This window comes from Nymphalis io, chromosome 30, assembly GCF_905147045.1.
Source record: "Nymphalis io chromosome 30, ilAglIoxx1.1, whole genome shotgun sequence".
In the NCBI taxonomy this organism is placed as follows: domain Eukaryota; kingdom Metazoa; phylum Arthropoda; class Insecta; order Lepidoptera; family Nymphalidae; genus Nymphalis; species Nymphalis io.
This window is the reverse complement of record NC_065917.1, coordinates 3,388,098-3,408,712: the sequence shown is the minus strand read 5'-3', so window position 1 is coordinate 3,408,712 and position 20,615 is coordinate 3,388,098. Positions and strand designations below refer to the sequence as shown.

General features: G+C 35.5%; 1 protein-coding gene across 2 annotated transcripts in view; it reads right to left on the bottom strand.

Moving 5' to 3' along the window:
- Positions 1–20,615, bottom strand: part of LOC126779921 (uncharacterized) — a 40,708-nt gene that overhangs the window by 6,777 nt on the left and 13,316 nt on the right. Inside the window, exons 2-5 of one of the 2 annotated variants that reach the window (XM_050504110.1) lie at positions 12,871–12,980; positions 5,037–5,674; positions 2,606–3,414; positions 2,235–2,359 (exon numbers count right to left, since the gene is read on the bottom strand). In XM_050504110.1, coding sequence (XP_050360067.1) covers positions 2,235–2,359; positions 2,606–3,414; positions 5,037–5,636 — 1,534 coding nt within the window. In that variant the 5' untranslated portion in view covers positions 5,637–5,674; positions 12,871–12,980. The remainder of the gene's footprint in view (positions 1–2,234; positions 2,360–2,605; positions 3,415–5,036; positions 5,675–12,870; positions 12,981–20,615) is intronic. The other variant, XM_050504108.1, reaches the window with a different exon arrangement.

Below are 20,615 nucleotides of genomic sequence, written 5' to 3'. Positions count from 1 at the left end.
TGCCATGCAAATTGCCATGCGTGACGAATGGTCGCGATCACAAATTACGCACATGAAAATTCAGTGGTGCGTGGGTTTGAACCCATAACCATCGGCTAAGATTCACGCGTTCTTACCACTGGGTCATCTCGGCCCAAGGGCGATATTTGATAAGAATAAAATTAAGCGTGTTATCGTTGATTACTTATTAATCATGTTCTATAAAATGAATTGTAAGTAATTAATATATTTATTGCTATATATTGAAAATATTATCACCCGGTTATTTATATACACTAGTAAAAACCATTAAATCCGCCATTTTAACGGACATAATTGAATTACAGATAAAAAAAATATTTTAATTATTAGCTACCAGCGGTTGTGTATGTTTGTTTTGGTTTTCGTAACTTTTAAATAGAAACTAAATTAAAAGGCAGATATTTTAAAATAGTTGACAAATATACTTACTTGAACATTAAGTTGTTATAACTTTTGATAGACTGAACCGATTTTGATGAAATAGATACCAAACGGTACTTTGGAATACTATTTATAATAATTCATTTTATTAGCATTTGTTATTTTTCGTTGTTTTGAGATTAGATCGGACATACAGACAGACAAAATAAATGGTTTTTTTTTTTGGTTTCGGTAACTTGCAAATGGCCGTACTAATTTAAAAAGAGGTATTTATTTTGAAATCACAGACTATAATTTTTTTATTTATTTCTAGATAATATTAAAGTTTCTATGTAAAAAGTAAGTCGTAAATTCTAAATATTTAAAAAAATCAAAATATAAACAGAAGTGGAGCTGCTTTTATACGCAATGAAAAAAATGAAGCAACCGATAGATACTATTGAGATACTTGGACGTGCGCGTAAGCCAATTATTTTATGTTTTACGGTATATAAACATATTTAGACCCCTATTTGACTCAAGCGAAGCCAGGACACGTAGCTAGTAAATAAAAATATTAAAATAAACCATTCGTACTAACATTTAATAGCTTATAAAATATATAATAAAGATAAAATATTTATATATATTTTAAAAGTTGTCACAAAACTTGTTATGTCATATTTTCAACAACATTGGAGGCTGAGCGATGACGTCAGAAAGATAGGCCGATTATATTTTATAATTATGAAGTGCGATATGAACGGTGCCCCCAATGCTGGTCAGCCTGTCTCACTGCTGGGCTAAAGGCCTCATCTCCATTTTGAGGAGAAGGTTTGGAGCTTATTCCACCACGCTGCTCCAGTGCGGGTTGGTGGAATACACATGTGGCAGAATTTCAATGAAATTAGACACATGCAGTTTCCTCACAATGTTTTCCTTCACCGTGAAGCACGAAATGAATTATAATCACAAATTAAGCACATGAAAATCCATTGGTTTGAACTCACGATCATCGGTTAAGATACACGCGCTCTTACCACTGGGCCATCTCGGCTTATATATGTCTATATGTATATGTTTATTTATATAAATATTCGCCTACATATCTAAATATAATGTTATTTTAATTAAAAAAGTAATTTAACAGTCTGTAAAAGTAAGACCGGGTTAAAGCCTCCTTTGTGAGGAGATTTTAGAGCTCAATACAAATATCCAGGGGACCAATTCGACTAACAAACTGTCACTTTACCGTAATTGAATCGAAGCGTGATCGTTGCCGTTTTGTTCCGTTTCCCTATTATTTATATTATACATTGCCCAACAGAAGACTTACCCTATGTAATTGGATAACATTTGTCATATAAGATTGATTCGTTTTTGTGTAAATTGCACATAACACTATAATATCACTAACTATAATAATATATTATCCCGGGACATTATTCGCACACGGCCATCTGATCCCAAACTAAGCAGGGCTCATACTATTAAAACCAGACAGCTGATATGACATATACTACTTTTCTTTTGTAAATACATACTTATATAGATAATTACACCCAGACTCAGGACGAACAGACATGTTCATGCACACAAATGTCTGTCCTGGGTGGGAATCGAACTCACAACCTTCGGCGCGAAAGTATCCACCAACCACGCCAACCGGCCCGTCAAAATTTTACTAACTAAAGTTCTATTTCTAACATACAAGCAGATACGCTCATATACAACGGATCTACTGCCCTTCTTATACCACTGAAAACTCATAAATACAGCCTTTTTTTTACGCGGACGAATCAATGTTTGTCTTTTATAAATATAATAAAAACAATAAAAAAAGAAAATCTCACCGAAGTCGTCAACGAATAGCATCGGCTTCCAAGAGAGGACCTTATCACAGATAAGCATAAATAGTGACATGTTCAAATTAATGTATTTCTTGTTGGATAAATTTAGTAAAACATGATGAAGTACTCTGAAAATTAAAAAGTAAAATAATTAAAAAAAGCGATAAATAATAAATAAATAATAAAACGGGTATAGGCGGGAACGATTTAATCTATCTCTTACAAAAAAAAAAAAAAACAATTCAACGGAACTCAAAGAAAAAAAAAATGTTCGTTTCAGTTAACGGAAATTCTTGTAATTCGACACATCAAAGAGACATGCCTAAACTTCAAAAATCGAAAATAGCACGTTCGAAATTTAAAAATAAACTCACCCGTAACAGTTCTCTAAACTCAAGTTTACAATATTTTGACAATTGCTCTTCCTCTCCTGTATGTCTAACTTATCTAAATATTCCATAAATATTGCTCTGCAAGGCCTCCTATTAGTTTGACAGCATTCCATTTTTGAATAATTATTCGCTATCTCCTTTTGTAAATCTTTAAACTGTTTCATTGTCATGGTGGATGTTGGAGTCCTCTTCTTTTTCTTATCTGATTCTGTATTATCTATGATACAGCTCGGGTACTCGTCGAATGGTGTTATATCTTGGTATTTTTCGTAATCGCTGTTCGATATTAGTGACGACGTTTCTGGTGAAAAAGTGTAATCCGAGTGGATGGGGTTAAAAGAAGAGCGAGAATCGGACATGGGGCTGGGCATGTTCACTGAACGTGGTGGAGTTGGGTATATCGACGGCTTCCCCAATTCACCGCCACCGATTATCGAACGATCAATGTCGTAATCTCGTCTGAGGGTTGGTGTTGAAAATTTCTCGACTGGATTCGAGGTGGGGCTTTTCATGGTTGAAGCACTCGTGATTTGATTGCGATTATCGTTTTGGTCATCCTGTCGGAGAAACTCTGATAAAATATCGTCGACGTTTCTAGAACTTTCCGTGACGAACTCTTGAGCGATTTGCCAACGGTCCACTTGTTCCTGTTGCGAGTTTTGGGCGAAATTTCTGACGTTCATCTCGATTTGTTTGAGAGCGAGGTCTATTTCCAAACAATTTTCGTTTCTTACGTTGGTATTCACAATAACTTGTCCGCCAGAAAATGTTTGTTTGTTTACTTGGTTTATCTGAAAATTTCAAATACTTTTAGTAAGAGCACATAATAATTTCACTGCAGATACCGAGATTCTATATTTTAAACCCGGATCAGGCCGATAAAAACTTATTGCGTTTCTTTCAATGCCAATGTCTATGGGCGGTAGTGACCACTCAGGTGGCCCGTTTGCTCCGGGGCTACTACTGGGGCTAGAACCAAGAAAGTTATATACAAGTTGTTGATCAAAATTTATTAAGAATACTTTTTGAGCAGCAATGTACGCAATATTGCTGGTGCTATCATTTAATACGAACAATTATCGTTTTCGTTTTAATTTCATCCGATGTTGCCATAACATATTAATTTGTATTTCCTTTAAATTTCGTTTTAAATTTAAACTATTTATATACATTATCTTGTTTTCAAAGAAAAATTCATATCGTTTTGTAGATTTATTATTTACAAGAACATGAAATACATGACACAAAGCGTGTGTAACTGCGAAGCGTATCTACTTATTTACTGATACTATCCTATCCTAGGCACGCGTATAATAATAATCTATTTAAAAGGTTTAAATCGTAATATATGTACTACGGTTATATGTAACCGGGCCTAATTCTACTAACAAATTGTCATTTTATCGCAATCGAATCGAAGCGTGATCGTTGCTGTTTTTTTCCGTTTTCCTATTATTTTATTTTATTATCGACTATTGGGCATAAAAATTAACAATTACGTTTGATTTTGACATAACGATATATGTTAACATATTATCGGTTCGGTTCCGATTTGAATATCAATCATCGTCATAATCCGGCAATTAATATAGCACAGCAGAGAAACCAAACAATGTCTTACTTCGACATAACAGTTACTAAAAACCCAGTTACTCGAAAGTTACGATATTATAACATTTAAACACGCAGAACAGCGTAAATGTTCATAATTACACGAGTAAGATTCGAAATTAACGCATTGCCGTTTTACGTATCGAATACAAAGATTTTTTTTGTCATCGTAAAGAAATTGACAATTCTAGTGAGCGGCAAAATACTCTCGACATTACAGTTCAAAAACCTGCACACAATGGTGTTGGCAATATTTTTTTCGCGCAATATCCGAGATCAGGTAAAAACAGATCTTGTTTTTTGAGAGTTGCTGTTCCGCGCGGTCTCGCTTGCTTTTGTTTATTATATAGCTTGGCCTCCGCGGTTTGTAGTGTGTTGATGATGATAGTAGTCTCTTTTTATAATACAACAATATATATAGACCGGATGAGTTGGTTGGACATGCGCGATGGCTAAGATTTACAGTAACATCCTGTGAATGTCCCACAGCTGGGCTAAGGCCCAAATATTACAGAAAAATAGCAGCACAAAGGCACCTTCAATTCACTGTAAGCCCGAAAGAACATTACCGCGAGACCCAGGAAAAAGGGGCCCAATGCTTTACTTTCATACTTTAATCATCACATTAATTTCATTTAGTATTCTATGTATTATGATTTACATATGTAGCCTATATAGCCTGAATTAAAATCTTCGCTTATGTACTTCCCAAGAGACAATGATAACTCTTATTTACTTACTCCAGCATATTCCAGGATCCTAGACCAGTAAAAGATGATTATAAAAAAGAGATAGGAGTTACCTGTCTGCAAACAGTGTCCGCATTTTCTTGGCCATATGGGTGAATAGAAGTTCCGAAACCAGTCGCCTTCTTCCTAATCGGTCCTCTCGATACCCGAACCGTCTGCAGCTTCTTTTTCCTCTTGTCACCTTCTTTTACCTTCTTATCGGAATCAACTTTTAGATTCTTCAATGAATCTATCAGTTTCTGTTCAGATTTTTCATCATCTGAATCGTTTAGTATTGAAATTTTTTCCGCATACCCGCTGTCTTCAGACGAATGCGAATCTATCCTCGTTGATCTGTTATCAACGTCTATAATTTTGTATTCGAAGTTATCGAATTCATTTTCTTCTTTTTTAACTACTTCTGTTGAATGTTGAATCTGAATGTTCTGTAGTTCTAATTTGTCGAATTTTTCAAGGAGAGTCGCTATTGGTGTGGTCTCCTCGACTGGTTTCATTGTTTCATTTTCGACTTCTTTCTTCTTTAGTTTTTCCTTTTTCTGTTTGTCTTTCTGAAATAGAGCCTGAAATGGTTTTATGAGAATGTTCTTTATTGACTTCTTGTCTTCGGCCATTGGTAAATGTGGTTGGACGTTTGACACCTTAGGACTTCCCATAATTGATATACCTATGGCGCTTCTAGGTTTTCTGGCATCTGAAACAAGGGGTTTTTTTTAAATTAATACTTTGAAAGAGTTTACGTTAAACAGGTATTATATGTGCTTTAAATTAATGAATTTTCGTTCAGTGGTCAAAATTAGACCATAAACATTTTTGAAAATTCTAGTTCGTATGTTTTGGCCATTTTATTTTTTCATGTAATTGGATTTTATATAAATTAAATAGTTAAGGCATTGTTTATCGAATTAGGTAGGCAGACTGGCAAGTGGGTCACTTGACGCTAAATGGTCACTCCCGCCCATAGATTTTACCATTGTATGAAATATTAACCATCCCTTACAGTGCCAATATGCCACCAACCTTCAAAACTCAAATGTCATGTTCCTTGTGACACTGGCTCACTCGCCCTTCTAACCGGAACATAACATTTGACGTTCTGTGGTGGAATATATGTATAATGAAAGGGTGGTACCTACCCTGAACGATTAGCACATATAGCCCTATCACCAAATGATTTGTTTTTTAAAAAAAAAGCTAAAATAATGTTTACCCCTTATAACACATTAACTGCCTTATAAACGATAAGAGGCTGATCAGTTACACAATGCTTTGTCTTCTTCTATCAAATCTCAAATCAATAATGACAGAACGAGATGAAACATCGTTTAACTAAATAGTCGCTAAGCGATTTATATGTAAGGCTTGTCTTGCGCACGCATATTATATATCTTACATAATATATATACCAATACATAAGCGTTAGTATGGAAACCCCACACTGTAGATCCACGCGGAAGATATTGAGCAAAAAGTTTTTTTTTGTCATGGCTTGTTATTTCCATCGATATTATCCTTTTTAGTTATGTAATATATAAACTAATATATAACCCGACTTTGTCTTTTAATATTTAGAGTCAAAAGTGAAATCCTGTTTTATTTCCATGGCTGGGCAACACACTCTCATCCCAGAACCACAGAATGGACATTTCTTTTACAGCTCAAATTAAGTAAAATTAGTAATGTCGGGTTTGAAGGCGTATCCTTCGGTTAAGAATAATATATTCCAACTACTACGCTATTCAGCTCGGTTTAAATAATAGCCTTTTTTCCGCATTTCATATTTTAGCTGTATTTATTTTACACAGTTACACGGAATTTATGAAATATTCTAAAACACTAAGTATAGTACCTTAGCCCAGCTGTGGGACACTTATAGACTATAAGTGTCCCACGGCTGGGCTAAGGCATCCTCTCACTACTGAGGAGAATGTTTATCTTATACAAATTTACCCCACGATTATAAAATTAAGCATATTATATAAATATTCAATGGTCCTTTTCCGAATTTGAACTTGGAGTCATTGGTTAAGATTCTCGCCTTCTAACCACTGTTTATTGCTTATATTTGCTGAGTGTTTGCTTTGTTAAATAATGTCAAGATATATATATTGTTACGATGCGATACTATTTTCCATTGCACAGCACATAGTACGCAAGTCACTATACCCTCAATCTTATAACCCCATGGGACAGCAATCCGACACACCCGAAGAGTTCAGTTCGGGACCATTGACTTTACTTGCTATCTGAGGCACGGGCTATTACAATCCTGCTTCCTTGACTATGCCAATTTCTTGACGGAAAAACCAATTATATTTTTATTGCTCCGACCTGATGATGAACCCAAGACCTCGAGATCTAGCCAGATAACCACCAGCATACGAGGTAGTTAAATTGTTTTTATAATTGAGTTGAAAAGCACATAGGCAGGTTGAAGGTAGTAAGGCCTTGTATTTTAATTGCAATGCATTTGTTAGATCATTATGAATTTTTCCATACACGTTTTAGAGGTACCTAATAATACCTAAAATTTAATCCCCCCCCCAAACGCGCATAAACTATTTAGTATATAATCTAAAATTGGAAGCGACTGGTTGGTATGACAGTCATTACTGGATAACTTCAGCGTAAGCCAATGTTATTTATTTAAACATTCTTCGAATATACGGTAGCTGTACCGCGTACATACTATTCGTAATATATGCGCGTGCGCACGTCACGTATATTATCATACGGTTGCTGCGATCTTTGTTCGCGTGACGCTTGTGTGATTGTTGATTATATTATTTTGCTGAACTGTCTTTAAATATATATAATAAGTTCATATTATATTATAACTTAACCTCTTACTAAATGGGGGTTTTATTAATTAAGAAAACCCCACAAATAATATTAGCTTTGCTTTACAGTAACAGCCTGTTAATGTCCCACTGCTGGGCTGAGGCCCTGGGTTTGGTGCTTGTTCGACCAAGCTGCTCCAATGCGGGTTGGTAGAATACACGTGGCTGAATTGTAACGAAATTAGACAAAGCAGGTTTCCTCACGATGTTTTCCTTTACCGTTAAGCACGAGATGAATTATAATCACAAATTAAGCACATGAAAATTCAGTGGTGCTTGCCCGGGTTTGAACCCACGATCATCGGTTAAGATTCACGCGTTATAACCACTGGGCCATCTCGGCTTATATACTGACACACACACCTGTTAATGTTACACCTGTTTTTTATATCTATCATACATAAGTTTACAAGCAAAGTCCGACCATAGATATTGGAACTGGAAATATTAATCCCTTACATCGACAATGCACAGCCAACTTCACCAGTTAAAATGTTCTATACCCTGTACCTGCAATTACACTGGCTCACTCGGCCTTCAAATCGTAGTGTGTAGCAAGTGGAATAGTGTTTTATAAATAAAGATAAATCAAGAACTGTTTCATGTATTCATTTCGACAAGCCGGTTGGCCTGGTTGGTGGATGCTTGCCTTTCACGCCGAAGGTTGTCGGTTCGATTCCCACCCAGGACAGATATTTGTGTGCATGAACATGTCTGTTTGTCCTGAGTCTGGGTGTAATTATCTATATAAGTATGTATTTACAAAAGAAAAGTAGTATATGTAGTATATCACTTGTCTGGTTTCCATAGTACAAGCTCTGTACAAGCTTAATTTGGGATCAGATGGCCGTGTGTGAAAAATGTCCCAGGATATTATTATTATTATGTATATATACAATCGTTACGCGAACAAAGATCGCAGCAACCGACATAATTATATACAAGTCGTGCGCACGCGCATATATAACGATTAGTATGTAGGCGGCATTATACCTACCATTATAGAAATATTCGAAGAAAATTTAAATATAAAATAACCTTGGCTTACGTTGAAGTTATCCAGTACATAACTGTCATACCATCTAGTCGCTTCCACTTTCAGATTATATACTAACTACTTATATCCATGTTTGGGAGGTTTTGTCAGATTTTAGGTATTATTAAGAAATTTCATAATGACCAGTTGAGTAGTTAATACAAGACAATATTTAATTTTTTTAGAAATTTTTTTGGCTAGCGCTGCGTTAATGTGTGCGTGAGATCGGTTACATATTTACACATCAATTCTCGTGAGAACCTTGGCACTCACACCAATTAGCTTCTTTTTTAAAGACTATTATTATTATTATTATTATATATAATAAATAAATAGAGATGCATTCAGACAAACGAGTACTTCCAATTAGGGTCTTCCAGACCGCTTTCGGCCACGGCGGCCAATCTCAAGAGAGATTAGCCAACTGCGCAAGAGATATTATTGTGCACAAGTGTGTGCGCAAACACAGGTGCACTCTCTATTCCCTAAATCTCATAATCCGATGGAACGGCAATCCGACATGACCGGAAAGAGCTCAGGCGCAGGACCAACGGCTTTACGTGCTTTCCTAGGCACGGGAGTGTACTTCCAACTTGGACACCACGGGCTGCTATTGAAATTTTTCGACAAAAAACCCAATAACATGTTATTGACCCGACCTAGGATTACTACCCAGGATCTCCGGGTCTGCGTCCTTTCTAGCCACTAGACCAGTGATTCTTAATCACTGTGCCGCCAAATTTTAAAAGGAACAGATATTTGAATCCATAAAATTTGATTGGCTTCCTAATGTATTTTACGCAGTGTGTATAGGTAAGTAAAGTTTTAAACTTATATATTTCTTAGTGTGCCGCCATTTTGAAATCGTTAAAAGTGTGCCGCAACAAAAAAAAACGGTTGAGAATCATTGCACTAGACCAACGAGGCAGTCGAACTTCCAATTATTGTACCTTAATGTAATTTTAAGTGGATGCTTAAGCTGTTATGACAAATAAGCTTTAGCCCCAACATTTTCATTATACATTTTAGATCCTGGTAACACTCGATGAGAGTCCATAGCATAAACTTTTTATTTACATCGCAATGTATTGTGTTTGATGGAATTACGGAATGACCGTTATCGTTATCGCTATAAAAATCTAAAATTACCTACCGCTTAATTAAGTTTCTTTCTGAATAGTGCGACATAGTGGTACCACCTAAAATCGTAATTGAAAGATCGATTGAAAGATAAGTGAAGCATAATGTAAAAAGTGATTGTTCGTATTATACAGTTAAGTTTAGCCTATCCAGTCGAAGGAGTAAATATAAACATTTTCTGACAGAAAAGCCAAATAACAATAACTTTTTATTGGCCCAACCTTTTTTTTGAAATGCGTCTTTAGTAATTATGCAGGTACTGGAAACGAAGTTGGGCGCATGCGAAAAAACGGCCCGCATTCGAGTGGCTTAGTTTAATTTTAACGCCGCGTTGAATGGGACAAAAGCTAGAGTTTCCGAATGGTCAGTTACAAAATAAAACATACAGACAATCGGGGGGGACTTTGTGTTATAATGCTTGACTTGACGAGCCTTTCACGCCGAAGGTTGTGGGTTCGATTCCCACCAAGGATAGACATTTGTGTGCATGAACATGTCTGTTTGTCCTGTATATGTAGTATATCAGTTGTCTGGTTTCCATAGCACAAGCTCTGCTTAATTTAGGATCAGATGGCCGAGTGTGAATAATGTTCCAGGATATTTATTATTTATAATAATTATACAGTAATAAACAGATATGTATTGCCCATTTGATTGATTTTGGGTTTATATAGCAATAATAAAATTGTGTCGAATCAGGTGATTATTCTTAGATATCCTTATCAACGTTGCTTCCCCTTGTGACATAATTTTTTTCACGAATCCACTATGTATTCCGTAATTCCGTAACAGCCTGTGAATGTTCCACTGCCGGGCTAAAGGCCTCCTCTCCCTTTTTTAAGAAGGTTTGGAGCTTATTCCAATACGCTGCTCAAGTGCGGGTTGGTGGAATACACATGTGGCCGAACTTCAGTGACATTAGACACATGCAGGTTTCCTCACGATGTTTTCCTTCACCGTAAAGCACGAGATGAATTATAATCACAAATTAAACATGAAAATTCACGCGTTCTTACCACTAGGCCATCTCGGCTTGATAGACTATAAATAGCACAGATTATATAAATCTCGTTGTATGTCGTATCGTCATCTCAGTTCAAGGTCCAATGATTATTTGTCTGTACTTCTGTTATTGAAGTCAACTGTCAACTACATATTGTGTTATCTATATTTTTTATATACATAAATATATTATATAGGAAGGCGTTAAATGGGCCACCTGATTTGATTCTTTTTAAACCTTTGTACGTCTTTTTTTTTGTGACTCTACCCTCAATCTTTAGAAATAAGTTAATTATTATAGAATGCATGATTAGTTTTAATTAATACTTTTAATAATTTTTAATTATGATTTCACTGATAGATTTTTTATTATAATAATGACATTATTTAATATTTAATTATGACATTTTTTTTTTTAAATTACTGATGATTTTTTGTTACTTTTAATTTGAATTTGATTAGATGAATCCGGAAGTGCTATGTACACTTGTAATTGACATGCATATTAGATATACTATTATTGTTTTATAAATTAATCCTTTCAATGCTATATATGTATGTTGTAAGTGTGCAAATATATAAATCTTATTTAGTAAAATTTACTGTAATTATGTGTGTATACAAAAGAATAACTGACTGCTTGGACATATGATCGTACAACAACTAGCGCAGTGTTAGCTTGCACCCGTGTTCCTTTTAGAAAGTCAATGTAAAAAATCTTTTGTCATTATTGTCATAAATCAACCACGTGTTCGGAAATAAATGACCTGCGAAATACCGGCGAAAGAAACTCAGAGGGGTTTCTTTTTACATCTCAGCCTTTACAATATGTGTAAGAACAATAGCCAGATTATATTGTACCTTTTTTTTTATTTGAAATTACTTGGAGGCGATCGTTTCAATTCGTTCCAAGGGTGTGCAATCATTTAAAAATTCATCGGATCCTTTAGCACACAAGCATTCCGTAATAATTCTTTTAAATTTCACAATTGAATATTTTTCAACGTTTTCTGGGATCCTTTTGTAAAAGCGTACACGCTGTCCTATAAAAGACTTTCTAACCCTGTTTACACGGCATGTTAACGCTGAGGAAGGCTTTATGGGTATTGAATTTAAGGTGACATAGGGGATGAAATTTTCTATATACGTTTTTTTTATTTGAAATAACTTGGAGGCGATCGTTTCAATTCGTTCCAAGGGTGTGCAATCATTTAAAATTCATCGGATCCTTTAGCACACAAGCATTCCGTAATAATTCTTTTAAATTTCACAATTGAATATGTTTCAACGTTTTCTGGGATCCTTTTGTAAAAGCGTACACGCTGTCCTATAAAAGACTTTCTAACCCTGTTTACACGGCATGTTAACGCTGAGGAAGGCTTTATGGGAATTGAATTTAAGGTGACAAAGCGGATGAAATTTTCTATATAAATCCTTCACCATTGTAAAAGCTATGGAAATTGATTTCTTATTATACTAATTTGAGTTACGACGCGAGCGAAGCCGCGAAGCAATCTTTACTACTTAAAAAAAATACTATCTATATCCGGTTAGTCACACTTTCGTATCAGACAAACAATATTGTTACAATATTATCGTGATTTAAATATAATATGTATATACATGTCGTCTAAATTATATCAAATGTATGTATGGGGCCGACATTAGGCTGATGTGAGGGTACGATATTAAGAATTTGTCAAGTTTGTGGATATCATGCATTAAACAAGAAGCACATGTGATATACTAAATCCAATTTCAATCAATTTAAATCTAAGAAATAACAACAAATTTTGTCAAACATTTCATTACAATAACTCAAATATATTCATATTTAAACAGTAGTCATAGTATTTTGAATAAAAAACTCACCTTGGCCACTTTTGTATTTTTTTAAATCTTCGAAAAAAATCCGACTGACGTAACTCCGGGACGTTATTTGGCGACTGTACCCATATGTCGCATCCGGCTCAGGAGCAGTACTGGCCGAAAACAACGCACAAAGGTAGACGAGTGCAAAGCCAAAAAAAAAAATCGTAATAAAAGTCATTGTCAAGCAGATGCTTTCTCTATCTGCATCACTTATTGTTCTGATCGCTCCAAAAGGAACACAAGCCTGGGAACTGTAATTTTGTAGACTTTTATACTTTATTGTACACCACAGAGATTAAAAAAAACGTGAATACAACCTAATTATGAGTAGCATACAACTTTGCCGACCAACCAACGGCATAAAGAATTACTCATAATATACGAAATATAGATGGTGCGTGTAATAATAAATATATGTCCATATTGTTAGAAACTTTTTTATGTACTTCATTTAATATATTTAATAACATATTTCTATATTGTATTTGATTTAATAAAAATATAAACGGTTTCAGAACGTCATTAGTATTGTTTGGTAAAAAAGTTAAAAAAAAATAGTTTTCCCGCGCATATATAAAAAGGGGAACTGAACGATTGTCATCGAATTAACTATATATGATATTTTGTTTTAATTAAATTTAAAATATCTCATAAATTATTATATATAAAATTTATTACTTCTACTGGTGTATTTATTAATATGAATATAAAATAAATATATTATCAATTCATACTAAAATTACAAGACAAGCATAACTGTACTGTATATTGCAAAAAGTGTAAATATTGTATTTATGTTTGGTATATAAATCCGTGGGTTTATTTCTCGCCCGGATTCTTTTCACGCATATGGGCCACCTGATGGTAAATCACCAACGCCCTTAGACATTGGCATTGTAAGAAATGTCAACCATCGCTTGCATAGCCAATGCGCCGCCAACTTGAGAACTAAGAATGACCCTTGTGCCTGTTACACTGGCTCATTCACCCTTCAAGCCGGAACACAACAATACCAAGTACTGCTGTTTTGCTGTAGAATATCTGATGAGTGGGTGATACCTACCAGACGAGCTTGCACAAAACCCTACGACCAGTTTTACAGTAAATGCTGTATATAAACTATTTATTTTGAATTTATATTGTGATAAAGGCAAGATGCGTTTAAAGATTTTGAAGTCAGCGATCGCTGATCTAGTCTATGGTTAAGATCGAATTATCCGAAGATCTTTTTATGTCTTATGTATCATTACATAAGCTATAATATATAACCGTCCTAAATATACGTGTTCATTCTTTAAATACAAATATACTTGGTGGTATGGCTTTGTGCAAGCTTTGGAATGTAATGCACAAATACTGGCCCATTCCCTATTCTGTTGCTCTCCTTATCACATAATCAGAGAGAGAGATATATATATATATATCAGAAGAGTACCGACTCCTCTGAAAATATTTACTTGGTAGGGCTTTGTGCTTATCTGGGTACGTTATGTAGGAACCATTTATGTGATATTATATATAAAAGAAATAAGTATTATTGTGTTCTGTTTAAAGCGTGAGTGAGATAGTGTATCACGCACACATACATACCATCTCAGTTCCCAAGGTTGGTTAATATTTAACGCGCCAATGTCTATGGGCGATTGTGACTCCTACCATAGAACCACGCGTGCCCTACTCCTTTATTTATCGATTATTTCGAACATTTTATTATTACAACACTTGTTATGTACTTTCGAATTCTTTTTTATTTACAATTTTTTCAACTTTCACTATTTAAAAGGTCGTTTGTGAACGTTAATGATCAAAGAGACACTTCGGTCAGACCGAACGTTTTTAATGTGAAGCATCTATTGAGACGCCACGGATACCGACTCGTATGCCGTGACGGCTAACGGCGTGACGTCATGATGCCGCCATCGCTCTCTATTCCACTATTATAATAATAATATCCTGGTACATTATTCACACCCGCCCATCTGATCCCAAATTAAGCAGAGCTCGTACCATGGAAACCTGACAATTGATATACCACATTAATTACTTTTATTTTGTAAATACATACTTATATAGATAATTACAGACTCAGGACAAACAGTCATGTTCATGCATACAAATGTCTGTCCTGAGTGGGAATCGAACCATAAACCTTCGCCATAAAAGGCAAGTATCTACCAACCACGCCAACCGGCCCGTCAAAATTAAATAGATACTTAGCCATTAGGTACGAGGTATATATGCAACTTGTTATATAATCCTTATCATATTAAAACCGGATGCAGGTTTACTCTAAATAGGGTGTCCAACCATTCAGGACGTGACATTTAAAAGAAGCTGACGTGACTGAATAACCGTTTGACAGGTTACTTCGCACAAACCGGAACACGACTATATTAAGTACTTCTTGGTTTGCGGTAGAATATCTGATGAGTGGGATGGTACCAAGACGAGCTTGCACAAAGCCCTACCACCAGTAAAAGGTACTTTATATTTATGACTGTATTATAAATCCGACGTGACCTGAATGAGTCCAGGCATGGGACCAAGCTTACGTGATATCCGAGGCACGGGCCAAACATTGCCAATGTCTAAATTTCTCGACAAATTTGGCCACTAAACAACTGGAGTTGATCATGGGTTAAATTTTGAATTCTGGGTTATTAAAAACCACAAGAATAAGGCAATGAACGATCCGGTACGCCCAACGTCACGGTTAAGCCACTGAAACGACAATGATGAAATTTGGTACGCCTACTACGTAACCCAAGGATGGACAGAGTTTTTGACCTAACACCTGACACCCCTTCACACATGGCCGAAGCCGCGAGCGCAAACTAGTATCACATTAAAGTAAAACACACCATCGACCCAACGAGGAATCTATAAAATAACAACAAATGATAACATAGACCTTATTCCTTTGATGTAAAGTCGAGTTTCGTTTGTGTGAAATTACTCAAAATATTCTATATATTTCTGACTCGCGAAAGATCGTTACCATTTACTTCTATATACTTCATGTTTATTCATGTGAGATTGTTCCTGATATGTAATGGCGGTTTATAAATAGCGTGTTACGTAAGTGTGATCGGGTCCAGTAGATCAGGAGTCTGGGCAGCGAAGTCATTTGTCTATTGCTCAGCTATTATTATGTACTACATCTTACATACAAGAACAATACTAAGTATTAAGAGTAATACGGTAGAATATGTAATTGTATAGACAAGCAGACGATCGCAAATTTATTATCGATACCGTAACCGTAACAGCCTGTGAATGTCCCACTGCTGGGCTAAAGGCCTCCTCTCCTCTTTTTGAGGAGAAGGTTTGGAGCTTATTCCACCACGCTGCTCCAATGCGGGTTGGTAGAATTCACATGTGGCAGAACTTCAGTGAAATTAGACACATGCAGGTTTCCTCACGATGTTTTCCTTCACCGTAAAGCACGAGATGAATTATAATCACAAATTAAGCACATGAAAATTCAGTGGTGCTTGCCCGGGTTTGAACCCACGATCATCGGTTAAGATTCACGCGTTCTTACCACAGGGCCATATCATTATCGATAGGGTTTGCGTTAAATTCTTCTAAGTCTACGTTATGCTATTTTTCTTTCCTAGTGTCAGATATCGAGATGAATTAGTTGGTCAGTGGTTTACTTTTCGTTTATTTAAAAAATTATATTAAATAATTAGATTATTTTTTTTTTTATATCGACAAAATATACTTAATGTGATATTATTTTTCGATTTCGTTATTAAATCTGTAATAAATAATCGTACAACCTGTCCAATTATAAAAATGATTAAAATCGTACGATTGGTAACGTACGAGTGATATCAAGAAGGCGCGGGGCTAACACCAAATAATCATAATAAATTATCTTGTCCGTTGTATTTCCGTATTTATGGCCAATCTATAGCAATTACAACTGTTTATATATTTAATAATTATGATTAATATATCTTTGTTTATATGCGAACATTTGTTTATCGTTCTGTTTATTAATTTCTAGATTTAATGTCGTGTTTTGTCCATTTTTGTATGTTTGTTTGTAATGGATAAACTCAAAATCTACTTAACCGATTTCAAAATTTCTTTAACCCATAGAAAGCTACATTATCAGCGAGTTACATAGGATATATTTCATTTTCAAAAAAATTAAAAATGCCCACGAATATTGCAATAATGTAACACAAGGTGTCAATATTTCTCCTATAAAAGTAATTATAAGCGTAAAAATGATAACTTTTTAATCCGGACGAAGTTTAGGCATTATTCAAACAAAAAGATGCATGAAGACAGCTAAACAACTTTGACCTGGCAATGACGCGATACCATTGGTCGAGTCTATGATATTCACTATGGACCGAGAAATACTTGCAAAACATTTTACACTTGTATTTATTTCTGATAAGAAATTCACGTATACACATATATAAAGCAAGTGAAACTGGAAAACGCAGCTATTTATATAACAGTAGTATTTAATGAAGCCTTCCTCGAAACGCGATGGAATATCTAGTATACGTTTGTTGAATGCCTCGATGGTGTAGTAGCTAGATATATGACGTCAGATATCAAAGTACCGAGCTCAAACCGGGGTTTTTATCGGCCCGGAGCCCGGAAAGTAAAGCCGTCGGTCCTGCGCTTGAACTCTTTGCGGTCGTGTCGGATTGCCGTCCCATCGGATTAAGAGAGTTAGGGAATAGAGAGTGCATTTATGTTTGCGCACACGCTTGTGCACTATAATATCTCCTGCGTAGTTGGCTAATCTCTCTTGAGATTGGCCGCCGTGGCCGAAATCGGTCTGGAGGACATTATTATTATGACACTTAGTGTCTTAATAGTATACATAAAATAAACGCTTTATTTAAAGCAAATCAACCACGATCAGGGGATTTGAACCTGAACTTTACGGTAATGTTATTTAATTGTACACACTCGCTCGCTCGATAGATAAATGGCGAGTGGTAGAACACTCCCCAAATTTTATAAGCATACATTCATCGCTTCTATAATTATAATATTAATAATGCGTTAATTAATGGACGTATAATTTGTCCTGTTTACTCCGAATATGACGTTTATGAAATTTAACTATCAAACATGGCCTCACATTTGCAATGTAAATCCCACGCCAGAATGGTGATAACAATGAACGCGTGCTTTGTGTTTAAAATTTGTAAAAAAAAAAGACATAGCTTATTTGGACATGGTTTTAACAGAGATTATGTACTGACATTTGCATATTGCAATGAGAAACCGTGGGTCGAATGCTAAATAAGGACAGGATAGCCTATGATTTTATGTATTCGCAATGGGTAGGCGACAGAATCCAATTTTTTTTTATTGGTTTACTCGTGCCGAACGTCATATTTGTTAGTCAACGGGAAACACATGGGTGAAATGATGATCGTTTTGTAATGAACACTGGCTGCACGTCCCGACTTTGTACAGTAAATTCATATGAAGTTCCGTATCTTTGCGGTTGTTATCTCCAAAAATCATTTTTAAGCTTATGCAAATAGTGCCGTACTCCTGTCTAGATCACTTGCCTCGTGTTACCATATGCACTGATGAGCTCTTGCTAAGTGATCGATCGTGTTTGCTAGGATGGGGCAAACGTTCGATATAAAAAAGTAACCTTTTTCCTTTCTTGGGGTTCATGCTTGCTTAATACCAAATATCATATTTTTTTTTGCTTTCGCATTTATATTCTCAGGAGTAGGGTTAGAGGCATAAGAGAGCGTCACGCCGTCTGCCGTCACGGCACACGAGTCCGTCTTACCTCCGCACCTACACGTTTCACATCGAAGTCATATTCTAAAAAGGTCTTATCAATGTTACTCATCCTATCATTAATTCTGAACCTTATTACTTAAGATATAAGATCTAAAACATACGACATTGTCCAAACGTGAATAACTACCTAGCCTTGATGATTAAGGCGATACGTTATCAGGATTGACATCATGATGTCACAAGGGGAAGCAACGTTGATAAGGATATCTAAGAATATCACCTGATTCGACACAATTTTATTATTGCTATTTAAACCCAAAATCAATCAAATGGGGAATACATGTCTATAATCACTGTATAATTATTATAAATAATAAATATCCTGGAACATTATTCACACTCGGCCATCTGATCCCAGAGCTTGTGCTATGGAAACCAGACAACTGATATACTACATATATTACTTTTCTTTTGTAAATACATACTTATATACATAATTACACCCAGACTCAGGACAAACAGACATGTTCATGCACACAAAAGTCTGTCCCGGTGGGAATCGAACCCACACCTTCGGCGTGAAAGGCTCGTCAAGTCAAGCATTATAAAACAAAGTCCCCACCGATTGTCTGTTTGTTTAAATAAAACTTAAAAACTATTTCATTTTATAACTGACCATTTGGAAACTCTAGCTATTGTCCCATTCAATGCGGCGTTAAAATTAAACTAAGCCACTCGAATGCGGGCCGTTTGTTTCGCGTGCGCCCAACGTCGTTTCCAGTACCTGCATAATTACTAAAGACGCATTTCAAAAAAAAGGTTGGGCCAATAAAAAGTTATTGTTATTTGGCTTTTCTGTCAGAAAATGTTTATATTTACTTCTTCGACTGGATAGGCTAAACTTAACTGTAACACACTTGTGCACTATAATATCTCCTGCGTATATGGCTAACCTCTCTTGTGATTGGTCGCCGTGGCCGAAAACGGTCTCGAGGACATTATTAATATTATATGTATATATATAAATAAACAGATTTTAAGCAAGAGGTTTTTTCTTTATATAAACATAGCTTGATACATAGATTACAAAATGGTAATCTTATGTAAACGTTATAGAAGCACAAACTAAAAATTTTGGTTTTGCTTTTATTTTATTGGGTAACTAGAACTCACTAACTTTCATGGGTTATTTGAATGACTTGTATTTAAGAAAAAAAATCATAAACTTTCATTGAATGGATACAGAAGTTACACGGTGGTAGGTAGAAATGCCATGTGGGTAAATACCACCAATTCGTCAGATACAGCAATTAGTATAGTTATGTTCTGGTTTGAAGGATGAGTGAGCCAGTGTTACTACAGGCACAAGGGATATAACATCTTAGTACCAAGGGTTTGTGGCTCATTTACGATGTTTGGAATGGATAATATTTATTAAAGCGCCATCTCCATGAGCGGTAACCATTTATCAGGTGGTCAATACGCCAGTCTACAATTTTCATTAAAAAAAAATACCATTTCACGATTTACCGTATATGGTACCGACTCGTAAAGACTTATAAAAGATGCGCGCTATCCATTGGTCTATTTAAGGTGTACTTTCAATTTTTTTTTTTTTATAGAATAGGAAGGTGGACGAGCATATGGTCCACCTGATGGTAAGTGGTCACCAAACGCCCTTAGACATTGGCATTGTAAGAAATGTCAACCATCGCTTATAGCCAATGCGCCACCAACCTTGGGAACTAAGATTTTATGTCCCTTGTGCCTGTAATTAAACTGGCTCACTCACCCTTCAAACCGGAACACAACAATATCAAGTATTGCTGTTTTGCGGTAGAATATCTGATGAGTGGGTGGTACCTACCCAGACGAGCTTGCACAAAGCCCTACCACCAGTAATTATCAGTATTGGTTAAGTCCTGTAGATTAGGTATATTATACAACGAAATAACGTTTAATCATCTGTTATCAGCTCACGTAAATAGTAATGATTAATG